At 40.4% G+C, this 13,068-nt stretch overlaps 1 protein-coding gene across 1 annotated transcript; it reads left to right on the top strand.

Moving 5' to 3' along the window:
* Nucleotides 1-418: 418 nt before the first annotated feature.
* On the top strand, nt 419-6,514 carry CCKAR (cholecystokinin A receptor; the record flags this gene model as incomplete). Its single annotated transcript, XM_080635876.1, has 5 exons — nt 419-539; nt 1,275-1,526; nt 3,520-3,781; nt 5,229-5,356; nt 5,988-6,514. 5 exons carry the CDS (start codon nt 419-421, stop codon nt 6,512-6,514), a joined length of 1,290 nt encoding a protein of 429 aa, XP_080492002.1.
* Between the last annotated feature and the right edge of the window lie 6,554 nt (nt 6,515-13,068).

The following is a 13,068-nucleotide window of genomic DNA, read 5'->3' as shown; positions in this document are numbered from 1 at the left end:
AATATTGCAGAGCTGTGAGTAGGAGCAATCTTGCAAGGGGTTAATGCTGTAATCTTTTTCTAGCCTGTTTATAATCCCCACAGTAGTCCAGTAACAGAAAAGGGTGGATCTAAAAAAGTACCAGAGGAGATGTGTGTGTGTGTGTGTATGTGCGTGCATATGCATGAGCGCGTCTGTGCATGCATGCTTTGCTTTTCTGGACTGCCTTCTGTGCCCCTGGAATAAATCTTGTTCAGCCTTAACAGGACCTGTGTGCCAGGTGCTCCTGACAGAGTTAGAAGAGCTTCCTTGCACAACTGCCTGTCTTGTGTTCCTCCTGGAGATTTCACTCAGAAATGTATTTGTTTACTGCAAGAATGGGCAGGTAGTTACAAACCCACCCTCTTTTTCATCAGAGCTAACCTGTGGACACTGAAGAATGGAAATAGTTGATGCTAGCTTCCTTGGGAACAGTACCAATTTTACTGCTTTCCTGTGCGATATCGTCTTGGAAAATGACACTTTTTTCTGTGTGGATGATCCACCTTATCCTTCTAAAGGTATGTATAGAGGAACAGATTTTTCCAGGCAGTTTTAGTTCTAGCTGGAAATAGAGATATTATGGAAAGAAACAGACACACAAAGCTTTTTCTGTGTGTGTAAAATCAACTGCGTGCTGATAAGTTAGGATGAGAAACAGGCAGGAAAAATGTAGTATGTGCTGGTTTTCCAAGGTAAAATTCATTAGAAAAAAAATCTGGATATAATGCAGAACTAAACCAGTAGCAGTACTGGGCACAAAATGTAAACAGCTCTGCTAAGGGTTTGAAGAAACATAATTTATATTTTTTCAGCAATTCAATAACAATGAAGTTATCTGATCTGAAGCTGTGTAGGAAAGTGATTATGAATGAAACTATAGCACTCTGAGGCTGGAAAAATATGCATGTACTAAAACATTTGATTGCTGTATTGTTTCTTACTTCTGCATAAAGAAGGATCTCCTATGGTGAGTGAGTTGTGCACCCAAAATGCTGTGGGCTTCTAAGGAGTCGAATTTGGCTCTCCAAATGTACACGTTATTGCATCTATTATATTTTAACGATATGCAATTCAGGTAGATCAGAACAAGTTTAAAAACTGCAGCACTTCCATTGATTTTGCATAGGTATAAAGACATAAACCTTAATAAAACTGAATACAGAAAGACTTAACTTTTGATTAAAGACTGAAACACGATATTAGTCTATGAGCTGTACACTGCATACCTGATCTTTCCCTGTGACAATTTTCAGATTTGCATCAGATAATTCGGATTCTGCTGTATTGTCTGATATTTCTGCTCAGCGTTTTGGGGAACATCCTGGTAATCACAGTGCTGATAAGAAACAAGCGGATGAGAACAGTCACCAACACATTTCTGCTGTCACTAGCAGTCAGCGACCTGATGCTCTGCCTGTTCTGCATGCCATTCACCCTCATCCCCAACCTGCTGAAAGATTTTATTTTTGGAAGCACTGTTTGCAAAACTGCCACTTATTTCATGGGTAAGTCTTGGAGATTTATATTTATTTTGAAGACTGACTAATGAGATAGGTGAGAAGGTCATTAGAGACCTCTAAAATACTGATCATTTCCATCTGCCATTGAACAGTTACCAAAACCACAAAGGAATAGCTTTGTAGTGTCATAATGGTTCTGGTTTCCTCAGCCTGATCCAACAAAATGCAGAGGCACCCACTTAATTTTAGCAACATATAGAATTCTTTTGCTCAATCAAGTGAGAGGTTAAGTGAGAAGTATGCTGCATGATCAAGCCTTAATGAGGAGCCCAGCACATGTGCTTGAGTACCTGTCACTAACAGGTTTATTAGCAGTGGTCAGATCACCCACCAGAAGTGACAGGGTTGTACAGTCCTCACTAAGGGCAGATTTTTCCCACAGATTTTTGGTAGCAGTGGTGCATGAAAAAAGAAATAAAACCAGACAATGCCAGTGCCATTTTTGGAGCTGGAAGTTAGAGCAGGCACTTTCTGAGAACAGACCAGGTGTGGTAAGAGCTCACTGGGAGACCACAATGTACAGATATAGGTTTCAGAGGCTGGCTTTAAGAAACATCACTTTTATATGCCTTGCCATACTCCCTTTACTTGTGGAGCCAGGAGTTTCAGAATGCCTGGATTACGTACGTGTGTGTAAGTGATTTTGTGTCACTTCCAGAACTTCCTGTGCATTTGTTGTTTCTTAAAAACAAAAAAAAAGGAGAACAGTGAGTAAAGCTTTTGCTACCCTGGGACACCTTCAGTCCCTTACAGAAACCTCAGGTACCCTTTCAACCTGTGCCCTTGAGAACTTTGCTGTGTTGTGAAAGTACACACCTAAAGTGTGAGAATGGGAAATCAACATCTTTTTGTAGATAAAGCCAATAAAACTAAAGGCCATGTTTAAACAATTATAACGAATTGCTGCCATAAATACCACAAACCACTACCGAAGCGTTGCTGTATTCCTCTTTTTTCACACTGTGTAAATTACTTCAAAAAAAAAAAATCCAGTGAAATTTATTCAAACATGAAGTTTTTCATTATGAAGGTGTTTTAAGAGACAGAACGTGGATATTTCCCACTATCAGTTCAGCTTGTCAGGGCCTTCAATTGACACTGGCATGCATTGCATCACCTATGCTCAATTTTTCATTTTTCATTTTAAGGTGTGGGATGACTTGTATTAAATTACAGATAAATTGTGTACAGCAAACTGTAAAGATATTGGCATTTTATATTTTGATCCACGTTAGAACATTCACAAAGACTATTAAATGAAACTCATTTACTGAAAGAAAAAACTGTGACAAAAGAAGAAATATTTATAATCTTGCAGTGATAAACTGGGGCACCTCAGTGACAGAAATACAGACCACTGTGCTACATTTTGTAATATATAATCAGGAGAAGTTAAGGGCATTTGAAGGACAAAGATTCTGCTTCATGACTTCAGTTTTACTTTGTAACCCCATTAGCATCTAATTTAAAAAGTGATGGCATATTTAATTCTCCTGAATGAGAAAATCAGATCTCCAGTCAAGCAGGATGCTTAAAAAAATTAAAGCAGTAAAAGAGGGATTGTGAACTTCTGTGTTAAAAGAGCAGTTAACAGCATAATGCCACCAATTACAAATGCTTGTTTCAATTTCAGTCCAATTAGTGGAGTGGATAAACCACAGTAGTGAAGGAAAGAATTAGGAGGAGAAATGTCTTCTTTCCCTGCTATCAGAATTTTGTGGTTTGACAGAACGAATCTTTTCTCTTGGACTTCTGGCATTAGAGAAATGCAGAGCAGAAATATCATTCTGGAGACCCAGACCTGTTGCCCACATATTCTTCACTGACTTTATCAGTATGATATTTATGCACATTTTATATTATAAATAATCCTATATTTCATTTTCCCTGTGCCTTTGGAAAGTTAGCTAGACTATTTGAAAATGAAATGAACCTTTAAAACAAACAATTAACCTTTTTCTTTATTTTATATATGTAGGTGTCTCTGTAAGTGTGTCTACATTCAACCTGGTTGCCATATCTTTGGAGAGATACAGTGCCATTTGCAAACCTCTGCAGTCCAGGGTCTGGCAGACAAAATCTCATGCCTTAAAGGTGATTGCTGCTACCTGGTGTGTTTCCTTTACCATCATGGCACCATACCCAATTTACAGCAAGCTGGTACCTTTCACCAAGTATAACAACACCACAGCAAATATGTGCCGGCTCCTTTGGCCAAGTGATGTCATTCAGCAGTCTTGGTAAGACATAACTGACTGTTAGCAAATGCATAATTATCTGGCAGAAAACAGGATTTCATGGTAGCATTAAGCCTATTGAAAATCAAGTATTAACCTTCAGCATACATTTACACTTCTAGCATGCTTATTTAAGAAGTAAAAAAAATATTTTTAAGCTGCTTACATTTGACACTTGTATGACTTTTCCCTTGTCATACGAATGATACCCAACATGGCAATGATTCTCACACTGTAGTCTGCTAAAGCCCTACTGTTGCTGTAAAGCAAGCATCTGTCACTCCTCAAGTATGAGTACTGCTTTGACTCATTTATACACAAACTTAAATATTTTTCAGAGAACTGCTTGATTAATCTTTGAGAAATGCAGGCACACACAAGTGCCCCTCTGTGTGCTGCCTTGCCCATTAATTTGTTTGTCTGAAGGTCCTCTGAAGCAGAGAAGCAGCAATATTACTTAGACATTGTGTCCTTGCACAATGACTGAACATTTTAACTGGCACTGAGAAGATGTAAGAGTTTTTTGGATACTGACTGTCAATTGGAACTGGGAACAAGATTAAAGTGTGCACCACTTCAGGATGGTGTATCCACAAACAGCAATTTTGTACTAATGCTTTCATAGTCTCAGGTATTCAGCAGTGTGAATACAGATGAGGAGGGAGGTACAGGGAATAATTCTCTCTCTCTGGTGTCGTGGATTTCCAGGTGCATTAGTGAGTTTGCACTAAAGTCCCAGGGAGCAGAAAAGATGTACGCTCATGAATGCAGTTAAACATAATTATTTCCCCAACTTGTAATCACATTACAGAAGCTGCCTAGAAGATTAACAGAGGTGCAACCAAGTAAAAGCTGCTTCCTATAGCCGAAGGGTGGCTGGCCGTGGGATCCCTCCCTGAGGGTTCTGTTTATTTGCAGGGATGAAAGCCCAGGTCATGGCTGTCCTGTCCCTTCCCACATGTGCCATGTCCCTTGGCATGTAAGAGCTCATGGAAGAAATGGCTGCCAATATCAGGGGCTCTTTGAGAATCAGCAGCGGCTCGTTTGGCTTCTGCAAGGCAAATCTTACATCCTTTGAAAGTACAGGGCATCTGATGCTCACCTGGTAACAGCACTGAGCCCTGCTCTTGGGCAGAGAAACCTCCTGCTCCCTCTAACCACTATGGGGGTGCCCATCTCCTCAGGGCCTGCAGAAATTGGGTGATGGATGTTTTGCAGCCACAGTAGCCTTGTTCCTACTGTACTTTTCTGGGGAAGAAGGAGGAGAGTTGGAAAGCTCCTGATTTCCAGAGCTGTCAAAACAATGCTTTGTATTAGCATGAAAGAATGTCAGAAAAAATCTTGCCATGCCATACATACACATATACATCCCCAGTTCTCGCCTGGAGCAAAAGGAGCTTTTCTGGGTTTGTGCTGTCCCCTGGTCTCAGTTTCTCTTTTGATTCTTTAGGTACACTTTCCTGCTGCTCATACTCTTTCTTATACCTGGGATTATAATGATGGTTGCATATGGCCTCATTTCTTTGGAACTCTACAGAGGAATAAAATTTGATGACAGCCAGAGAAAACCTTCACGAGGTACCAATACATTTATACCCAGGGCTGGGGTTCTTTAAAGTTAGAGTTGAAGATCTGAGCAGTCAGTTTGAGGCTACTGAAAGCAAACCTGTCTATTTGCAAAAATGATCATTATGGCCAGCTATGGTTGTGAACCTGCCAGATGCGTTTGTTGACTGCAGTTATTCCATTCTTCACTAGCAGATAATTCCTCATCTATGACTTGTTTACAAACAGTCTGGGCAGGATATATCAAATTTTAATTTTCTTATTATGGAAATACCAAGATTTATTTCTTTTTCTGGCCACAGATGAGGACCATTCCTGGAAATAAACACCACAAAATTTGTCAAATTTAGGTAGAAGCACATAATTTTGGAAACTATCTTCAGTGAATACTGGAGCAAACAGTGTTCTTACGTCCTTTGCATCAATTTCTATGGAGCTAGGATGTGAGAATATTGGGAAATAGTAGATGCAGAGCAGTTGGTATTTGACTGACTCAGAAGCAGGCCGGTGCTTCCTCTGCAGCAGTTGTCCGGCCATGAATTAGGTTTTTTATTTAGACTTACATTCCATTCTCAAATTCTTACTTTGAATCATTGTTCAGAGATGTTTTGCCAACCATTTAAGCACTAACTTATATGTACAGAAAGAAAAACAAGTACCTGCAGTGCCAAATATGAGGAAGGAGATGGATGCTACCTCAACAAAACCAAGAGAAAAAGGAAAATGTCATTGCAACAGCTCTCTGCTACTAGCCATAGCAAAATAGACAGGGTGAGAAGCAGCAGCTCTTCTGCCAACTTAATGGCCAAGAAACTCGTCATCCGCATGTTGATGGTGATAGTGGTTTTGTTCTTCCTTTGCTGGACTCCCATCTTCAGTGTCAATGCCTGGCGTGCATTTGACACCACTTCAGCAGACCAGCATCTCTCAGGGGCTCCCATCTCCTTTATCCATCTGTTGTCCTACACCTCTGCCTGCGTGAACCCCATCATATACTGCTTTATGAACAAGCGCTTCCGCATGGGTTTTCTGGACACTTTTACCTGCTGTGCAAAGCCAAAGACCCCTGTGACAAGGGGAGAGGTTGGTGATGAAGAGGAGGGGAAGACAACAGGGGCTTCACTCTCCAAATGTTCTTACATGCACATGAATGTGTCTGCACCCCTGTGAGCTGTGGCAGAAGGGGCAACAAGTGGTCTACAGAAATACAAGTGTCTATCATCTAATCTTGGAAAGTGACTGTGGCATCAGCTGAATGCGATTTAGTTCTGAGGTAAAGAAACACTTCAGCTGACAGTAAATGCAGTGAGAGTTTTGTGGGAAATGGATGTTATCACTGTCTGAGCTTTTTATCATTCTCCCTTCAAAAGTAGGAAGGAGGAAAAGGCTCTTTGAAGATAAGAGACTTTATAAAAAGCCTTAGAAAATGCTCTATTTGTCATAAATTTTTCTGTAAAAATTGGTGTCCTCTGCATCAACAGGTTTGCTCAGTTTTCAGCTGCAGTCTGAGTATCTCTTAAAATTTCCAAGACACTAAAAGATCCTCCTCAAACATGAATATATGTATTGCAGTCTTCAATATCTATGTCTCAAAATCAAAACCTTTCCATTACATTTGTAATGAAAGTATTTTTTCATGTTATTTTATCTGAGCTAATCCATGTTGAGATCATTTTGGTGTCATGGTCAGTTAAAAGAGGAATTCTGGGGTGGGGAGAATGGGCTTGTCCATGTGCAAATAATGCTTTTAAGTCAAATAATTTCATCTTTTTCTTAATAAAATGAAAATAAGTATCGGTGACTTTGTGGATGGAATGCATTCTTCACTTTGGCAATAACATAAATTAAGATAATTTAATGTTTTTTTGGTTTCAATAAACTCCATCAAATAAGCACAAAGAAGTGATTTTCTTCTGTGCAGCTGCAGGCACTCACACTTAAAGGTGGCAAGGTCTTAGAAGACTCCCAAAGGCTTGTGTGGAAATAATCACACTGGGTTAAATTGATAATTTAGCCTAGGGATAAATGCTTGGGATAAAGGCAAAGAGGTGATTTTACAAAAGATACGGGACTGAAGATGTAGGACAATGCCCAGTGTAGTCACATGGTCCATAGATATATATTTGCAGTCACTCCTGGCATGGTACTGCCCATGTGGAAATAGAAGCCATTGGATGTATAAAGGCAGAAAAAACACACACAATGAGCAAAAGTGGAAAGCCTTTGTCAGAAAACACAGTTTTCTAAGCTTTTTCTCCTTGTACACGATTTTCTCCAAGCACATGTATTTGTAACCGTGACTCAGCACTTGGAACGATGCAATTGTTGGTGTTCTGTTGAGCAAGGATTGCAGTCTCTTTCCTGTGCAGTGCAGAAGTGAGTGTGGGTGTTCAGGTCATTTATTTTGTTTTGTGAAAATATCCTGTTGGAAACACTTCTATCTTCCACCTGAATCAGTATTATTTAAAAACTTGTTATTAGACAGAGATTAAATTTGAGCACAGCACAGAATGCAGATGTGGATATTAAATATCACATCTTTCAAGGTTTTTAATCAGGAAAATCTGATCTCTTTACAGAATGGTTTTAAATTGGAAATACAATTTGAGTTCCAGGCACTCTGATCCATGTTCTGCACTCAGATAATGCCTGACATGGTTTACCTGTACAACTTAGTGCACCACTTTGGCCATTCTTTTTGTCACATCCAGCTTGTCCACAGACAGGAAATTAAAACAAAAATAATTCCAAACAGTATTTATGCACAATCCATAGAAACAATGTTTTCCCTGCACGGTAATAAAGTGCCACTGTTCCTGGAATGGTGCCGAGACTGCTGATACCAGCCTGACCTTCTGCAAATACTCACCAAATTAAATTATGGGCTTTAATTCACAACAATGAAATGGAAATTTTACTTCACTGAAGGATGCAGGATAAGACCCTCTAGAAACCTGTCCTGTGTGCTGAAACTGAGGGAACAGATTTCACTGCTTTGGGATTTATGTGGAACAGTGAGAGCAGAAAAAATATTTGTGAAGTATTTTACACTATTTGAAAGTCTGGTTTTATTATAGGAGACAGTTTAAAAATTGTTGTTTAAGTAAAAAAAAAATGTAAATCACATTTTATAATAGAAAGGATGTGAATTTTGCTATGTGCTGTACAGTGAAACCATCTACTTCACTACTCTGTGTGCAGTTTAAAAGGTAAATTCCTTTTTGTAGCTGTAGATGCTCCAGTACCTTTACAGCCTAAGTTACAGTATGTGCAGCGTTAGCAGCTCCAACTGATTTAGTCAAGGAATAGTGGTTTCAGATGAAAGGTAAAAGCCATTTTCAACAATGCCTTAATCAGATCACAGCCCCCCATGGCCTCCATTCAGTACCCGCAGCTGAAAGGAGCAGAGTCTCTGACTGATTCCCCACTCGTGACTATCAGGGAGCACAATTTGGAGGTGATGAAGTGAGAGAGGCAAGAGAAAAAGATGCTGATGGAGTGGCAGTTGGGCGACAATCAGGGGAGGGTTAGAAATGCGCCCGAACAGAGATGTTTCCTTTTCTCCAAGGCTTGTCTGTGCATGTGTCACTCTTCCCCTCCATTGCCCCTACGCACATTTTGCTTTTTAAATGGATGCATTAACTCTTCAACCAAGCTCCAGAGTCAAGAGCCTTAAGACAAATTCCAGCAAGGGGGAGGAATCAAGTTTTTAGAATGCAATATTGCAATCCAGTCATTTTGTCTCCTTCTGCCCTGCTTTCTTAGCACAGAAAATTTCAGCCTTCCTGCAACCTGCACGCATCATAATGACATTTACCTGATCCGTGCATTGCAGAAGTCATTCCTGGCTCCAAATGTTGCCTTTCATTGTGAAGAGCTGGGGAATTGCCCCAGCATCTTTAACTCAAATACTGCTTTATGTGGAAATGTATCTTCAGCAATAAATGTGGGTGGAATAAATACATCAAAGTAAAAGAGACCATGAAATCTCCTTGTTTTAACATTAGTTTATAGGAGCCTGGGGGAAGAAATCCTATCCCAAAAGTCTTCTACAATGAATGGGCAGAACCTAATCTAAAGGCAATCTGTTTCCTGGATGTAGCACATAAATGACAAACCAAAAACTTTCAGGTGTATAGTGCCTGTAAATCTCTGAAGTCTTTCTCTTCTTCCCCTTTCCCCCCTGCCTCCTGTTCTTTTGTCTCCCTTTGTCTTTCCGTTATCTCTTTCAGCTGCATCTCATCATGGTTTTTTTCTTCTGTACCCTTCCCAGTCTCCAGGTTACTTTCCTCCCATCAGCAATTGCTAGATTTTCTTTCCTCTTTGACAGGTTTATTTTCCTTCCCAGATTTACTTTCCCAGAAAGCACTTTCATCTTCATTTCCCCCCTATCACCCACAGTTGACAGACTCCTGAAACATATTGTTCCAAGCAATATACCCTGCCCACAATGCAACAGCTCTGCAATTGTCTCTTACAATCTTGTCTGAGTTCACACATTGCATCTCTTGAACACCAGCTTCTGGCATGTTCAAACAAGTGGTATGTGCTAGTTTGTAAGACAAAACCATAGCACAAAATAACATCCAAGTCCTCCTTTTCTACCCTATCATTATTACTTTCAGCCTCTATTATTAGGGTCACTTGAAGGCAGATGCTTAAAATATTGCTAAACAGAGCACTTGGTGGGAAGGGTGAAAATTGAGGATATATTTGACTGTTGCCAAGGCAAAATGCAGGTGCTCTGAATGAAAAGTAGCATGTGGGTTTGGAGCTGCAGCCACTGAAAGTTTACACCTCCTTGGACAAGTTGTGATCTCTTTTGTGATGCTGCCAAGCCCTTTTTGGCAAGGTGGTGAGCCTGTCCCGGCTCATGCCTGCTCCTCCTGCCTCCATGCCCAGGGATGGTGCAACCTGCATTCACACATCATGGCTCGTCACGACACTCTTCTGGCATGGAACAGATTATTTCAGGGTCTGACAATACTGAAATACTACAATGCAATACACACACACTGCAGCCAAAGCACAACAAATGAACACACATAAGTTTCTAACAGCATTCAGCAGGATTTCCCTTAAAGCAGGCACTTATTCAGACCATGTGCACAACTGTGCTAGGGCACAGGCTCACCTGAGGGCAGCTGCCTTCTGCGGGACCTCACGGATATCGGCTGCCAGGAAAATCTGGATGAACAACTGTGTAGTGCAGGGTATAACACTGCTCATGTTTCTGCATCAAAGCTAATCTACACTTGGATATACTCACACTGTGCTCAGACCAGAATGTGGCAGCCATTTAATGACTGCAGCCAAACCAGCTTCTAATGTTACGATTGCAATGATGAATACAGGTTTTATTTTTATTCTGTTTCCTCATGAAGCATTAATCTTGGAAGTACCCATACAGGTGTTGAGAGGACTCTAATAGCTACTCACCTACTTTATTTTCTCAGGTACCCATTTTTTCACAGACGATGCACTTTTATACAATTGAGATGTACAAACTAAGAGCGTCTTCAGATTCAAGAACTGTACTTACTCCCTCCTCCATTTCTCAGGACTTTGATAAAAATGCCTCTTTTTTTTAACTCAGTCTAAACTTAATGGATGTTGAGCTAAACTTCATGTTCCTGGTGGCAAAAGATGCCTATTCTCAAGAGGAAATTGAAGAAAATGTAATGGCTTTGAGTAAGGATTATATGAAAGGAGAGGCTGTAATCTTTTTATTACAGCACAGGAGACAGGGTGGTAGAGAGGGTTGTGTTTTTTTACAGATGTCTTGTTCTTCCAGTCAGAATATGACACAGACCAACCAAACCACACTTCACCCAGGTGTATGTAGGTCAGCAGTTTGCTCACCCTCTGACCTCAGTTTTCTTACCCATTTTTCTATATGCATTATTCATTTCTTTTATACAGCTCCAGACTTCTTTCCTCAGCTTTTCTCTCAACAGTTACATCCACAACATAAAATTGTGTGCCTTAGAGATGCCAGAATTTCTGTGTAAGTGCTTTATAAAAAGACCCATTTCTAGCACTACCTTTTTATTTTTCTCCTCCAATACTTGTTAGGTTGCCTTGGGTACCTACCAAAGTGACAAACATGCAAAGGAAATGTTTGTGAATTGTAAAGCTCCTGCTTTGCTTGCCTAATAGCAAATCATCCCTGCTAGGAGTTATTTGTCTGCATCTTTACAGATAATTATGGCATGAAAAGTTTTCTTTGGCTTCCGCTCCCAGTTGTGTCCAAAAAAGCACTGTTTTCAAGCTAGTGAGATGTCAGTTGTCCACTGTACTGAGGACGAGAACAAAACATCTTCATTAGCATCAGCAGGTAGCAAACATCAAGTAGGAATCATCCCCTATGGGGTAAACACCATTTAATTGACTTCCTGCTATTTTGGCAGTTATTAAAAAATTTAAATATGTCTCCTGACAGAACAAAGAAATGCAACTTATAATGAGAGTTTGATTTAAAACTGTGGACAAGTAGCTCCTTTGTGAACATCATACAAACACCAGTGTTACAAAACAAGCATGACAGCTACAGAACCCATAGAGATGAGGGGCTGATCATGCTCTTGGCTTGCTCTCAGAGCCCATTTTTTAATTAAATGGACAGTGGTTCAGGGCCATGTTCTGGGAACATTTAGCAACTGACAAGAGGCCTCATTTATGACCAAGTGAAGAATGACACACAGAGGTGAAAGCATGAGGCCAACCACAATAATCAGATGACAACAGCCAAGGGAGAACTGGCCAACCATCTGAGAATGATGCCTTGGCTCTTTCAAACCTGCTACCGGCCTTCTAACATTGAGATCTTCAGGACTTCATAACTAAACTGGGGCAGATGCGGAGTAACCAAAGCTGCTTCCTGTTCTGAAACAGCTCAAAACTGAGTCCACATCCCTGTGAGGGGCATCTGGCAGCGTTACCGTGCCTGGCTTGCTATTACCTTAAAGGAATATAAGCACAGTAATGTCATCTAAGACATTCCACCTTTCTATCCTTGGAGTTGCTTTTTCTGGTGTCTTCCCAAAAGATCATCCTGCCACAGTCCACTTGCAGGTAGGAAAAATGACACTGTGGTTATGGTCTGAAGTCAATGCATTGTGTCAGAGAGGGCACAGCTGCTGCTTCTGCCAAAACCCCAACCCCTTGTAGCTTCCTAGGGTGCTATGGCTAATTTTAACACACCTCTGTTTATCTGATGCGGAAGGGCAGAGGTCATCACAGGATGAGGAGGCTGCCATGTCTTAAAGACAAGGAGCTTTTTATTTGTGGTCAGAGTTCAACTGAGTTGAGAAAAAAGCAATAGTGACCAAAGCAAATTTTCAGCTACGAGACAGGTTCTCACAGTGGATTTTTAACCAGAAGAAAGTCTTGCTAGCATCAAAGTCCTCACTTCATTGGGACTGCAGATCTAGGAAAAGGATCCAGAAAACATCTCTCAGTGCCCTTGTGTTTACTGGATAGAAAACCTGTTTAAATAGCACCAAGTGACTGAAGCAAAACAATACAGTCCAGGAAAGACTGTTAGGCATAGCTTTATGTTCCCTGGTATTTTTCAAACATATTTTTTCTGCTGCATTTATTTCCTTCCTTTTTAGTGAAAACTAAGAGCCCGTGGAAATTCAAAGAATGCTCATTGAAAGGCAGTGTTTTGCATGAGACATCAAATCTTCATTAACATCCAACCTCACTCCTCTGCTGCACTG

The sequence above is a fragment of the Psittacula echo genome, assembly GCF_963264785.1.
Source record: "Psittacula echo genome assembly, chromosome: 1".
Lineage (NCBI taxonomy): Eukaryota > Metazoa > Chordata > Aves > Psittaciformes > Psittacidae > Psittacula > Psittacula echo.
Note: the sequence above shows the minus strand (reverse complement) of the source record. Positions and strands in the feature narration are given on the sequence as shown.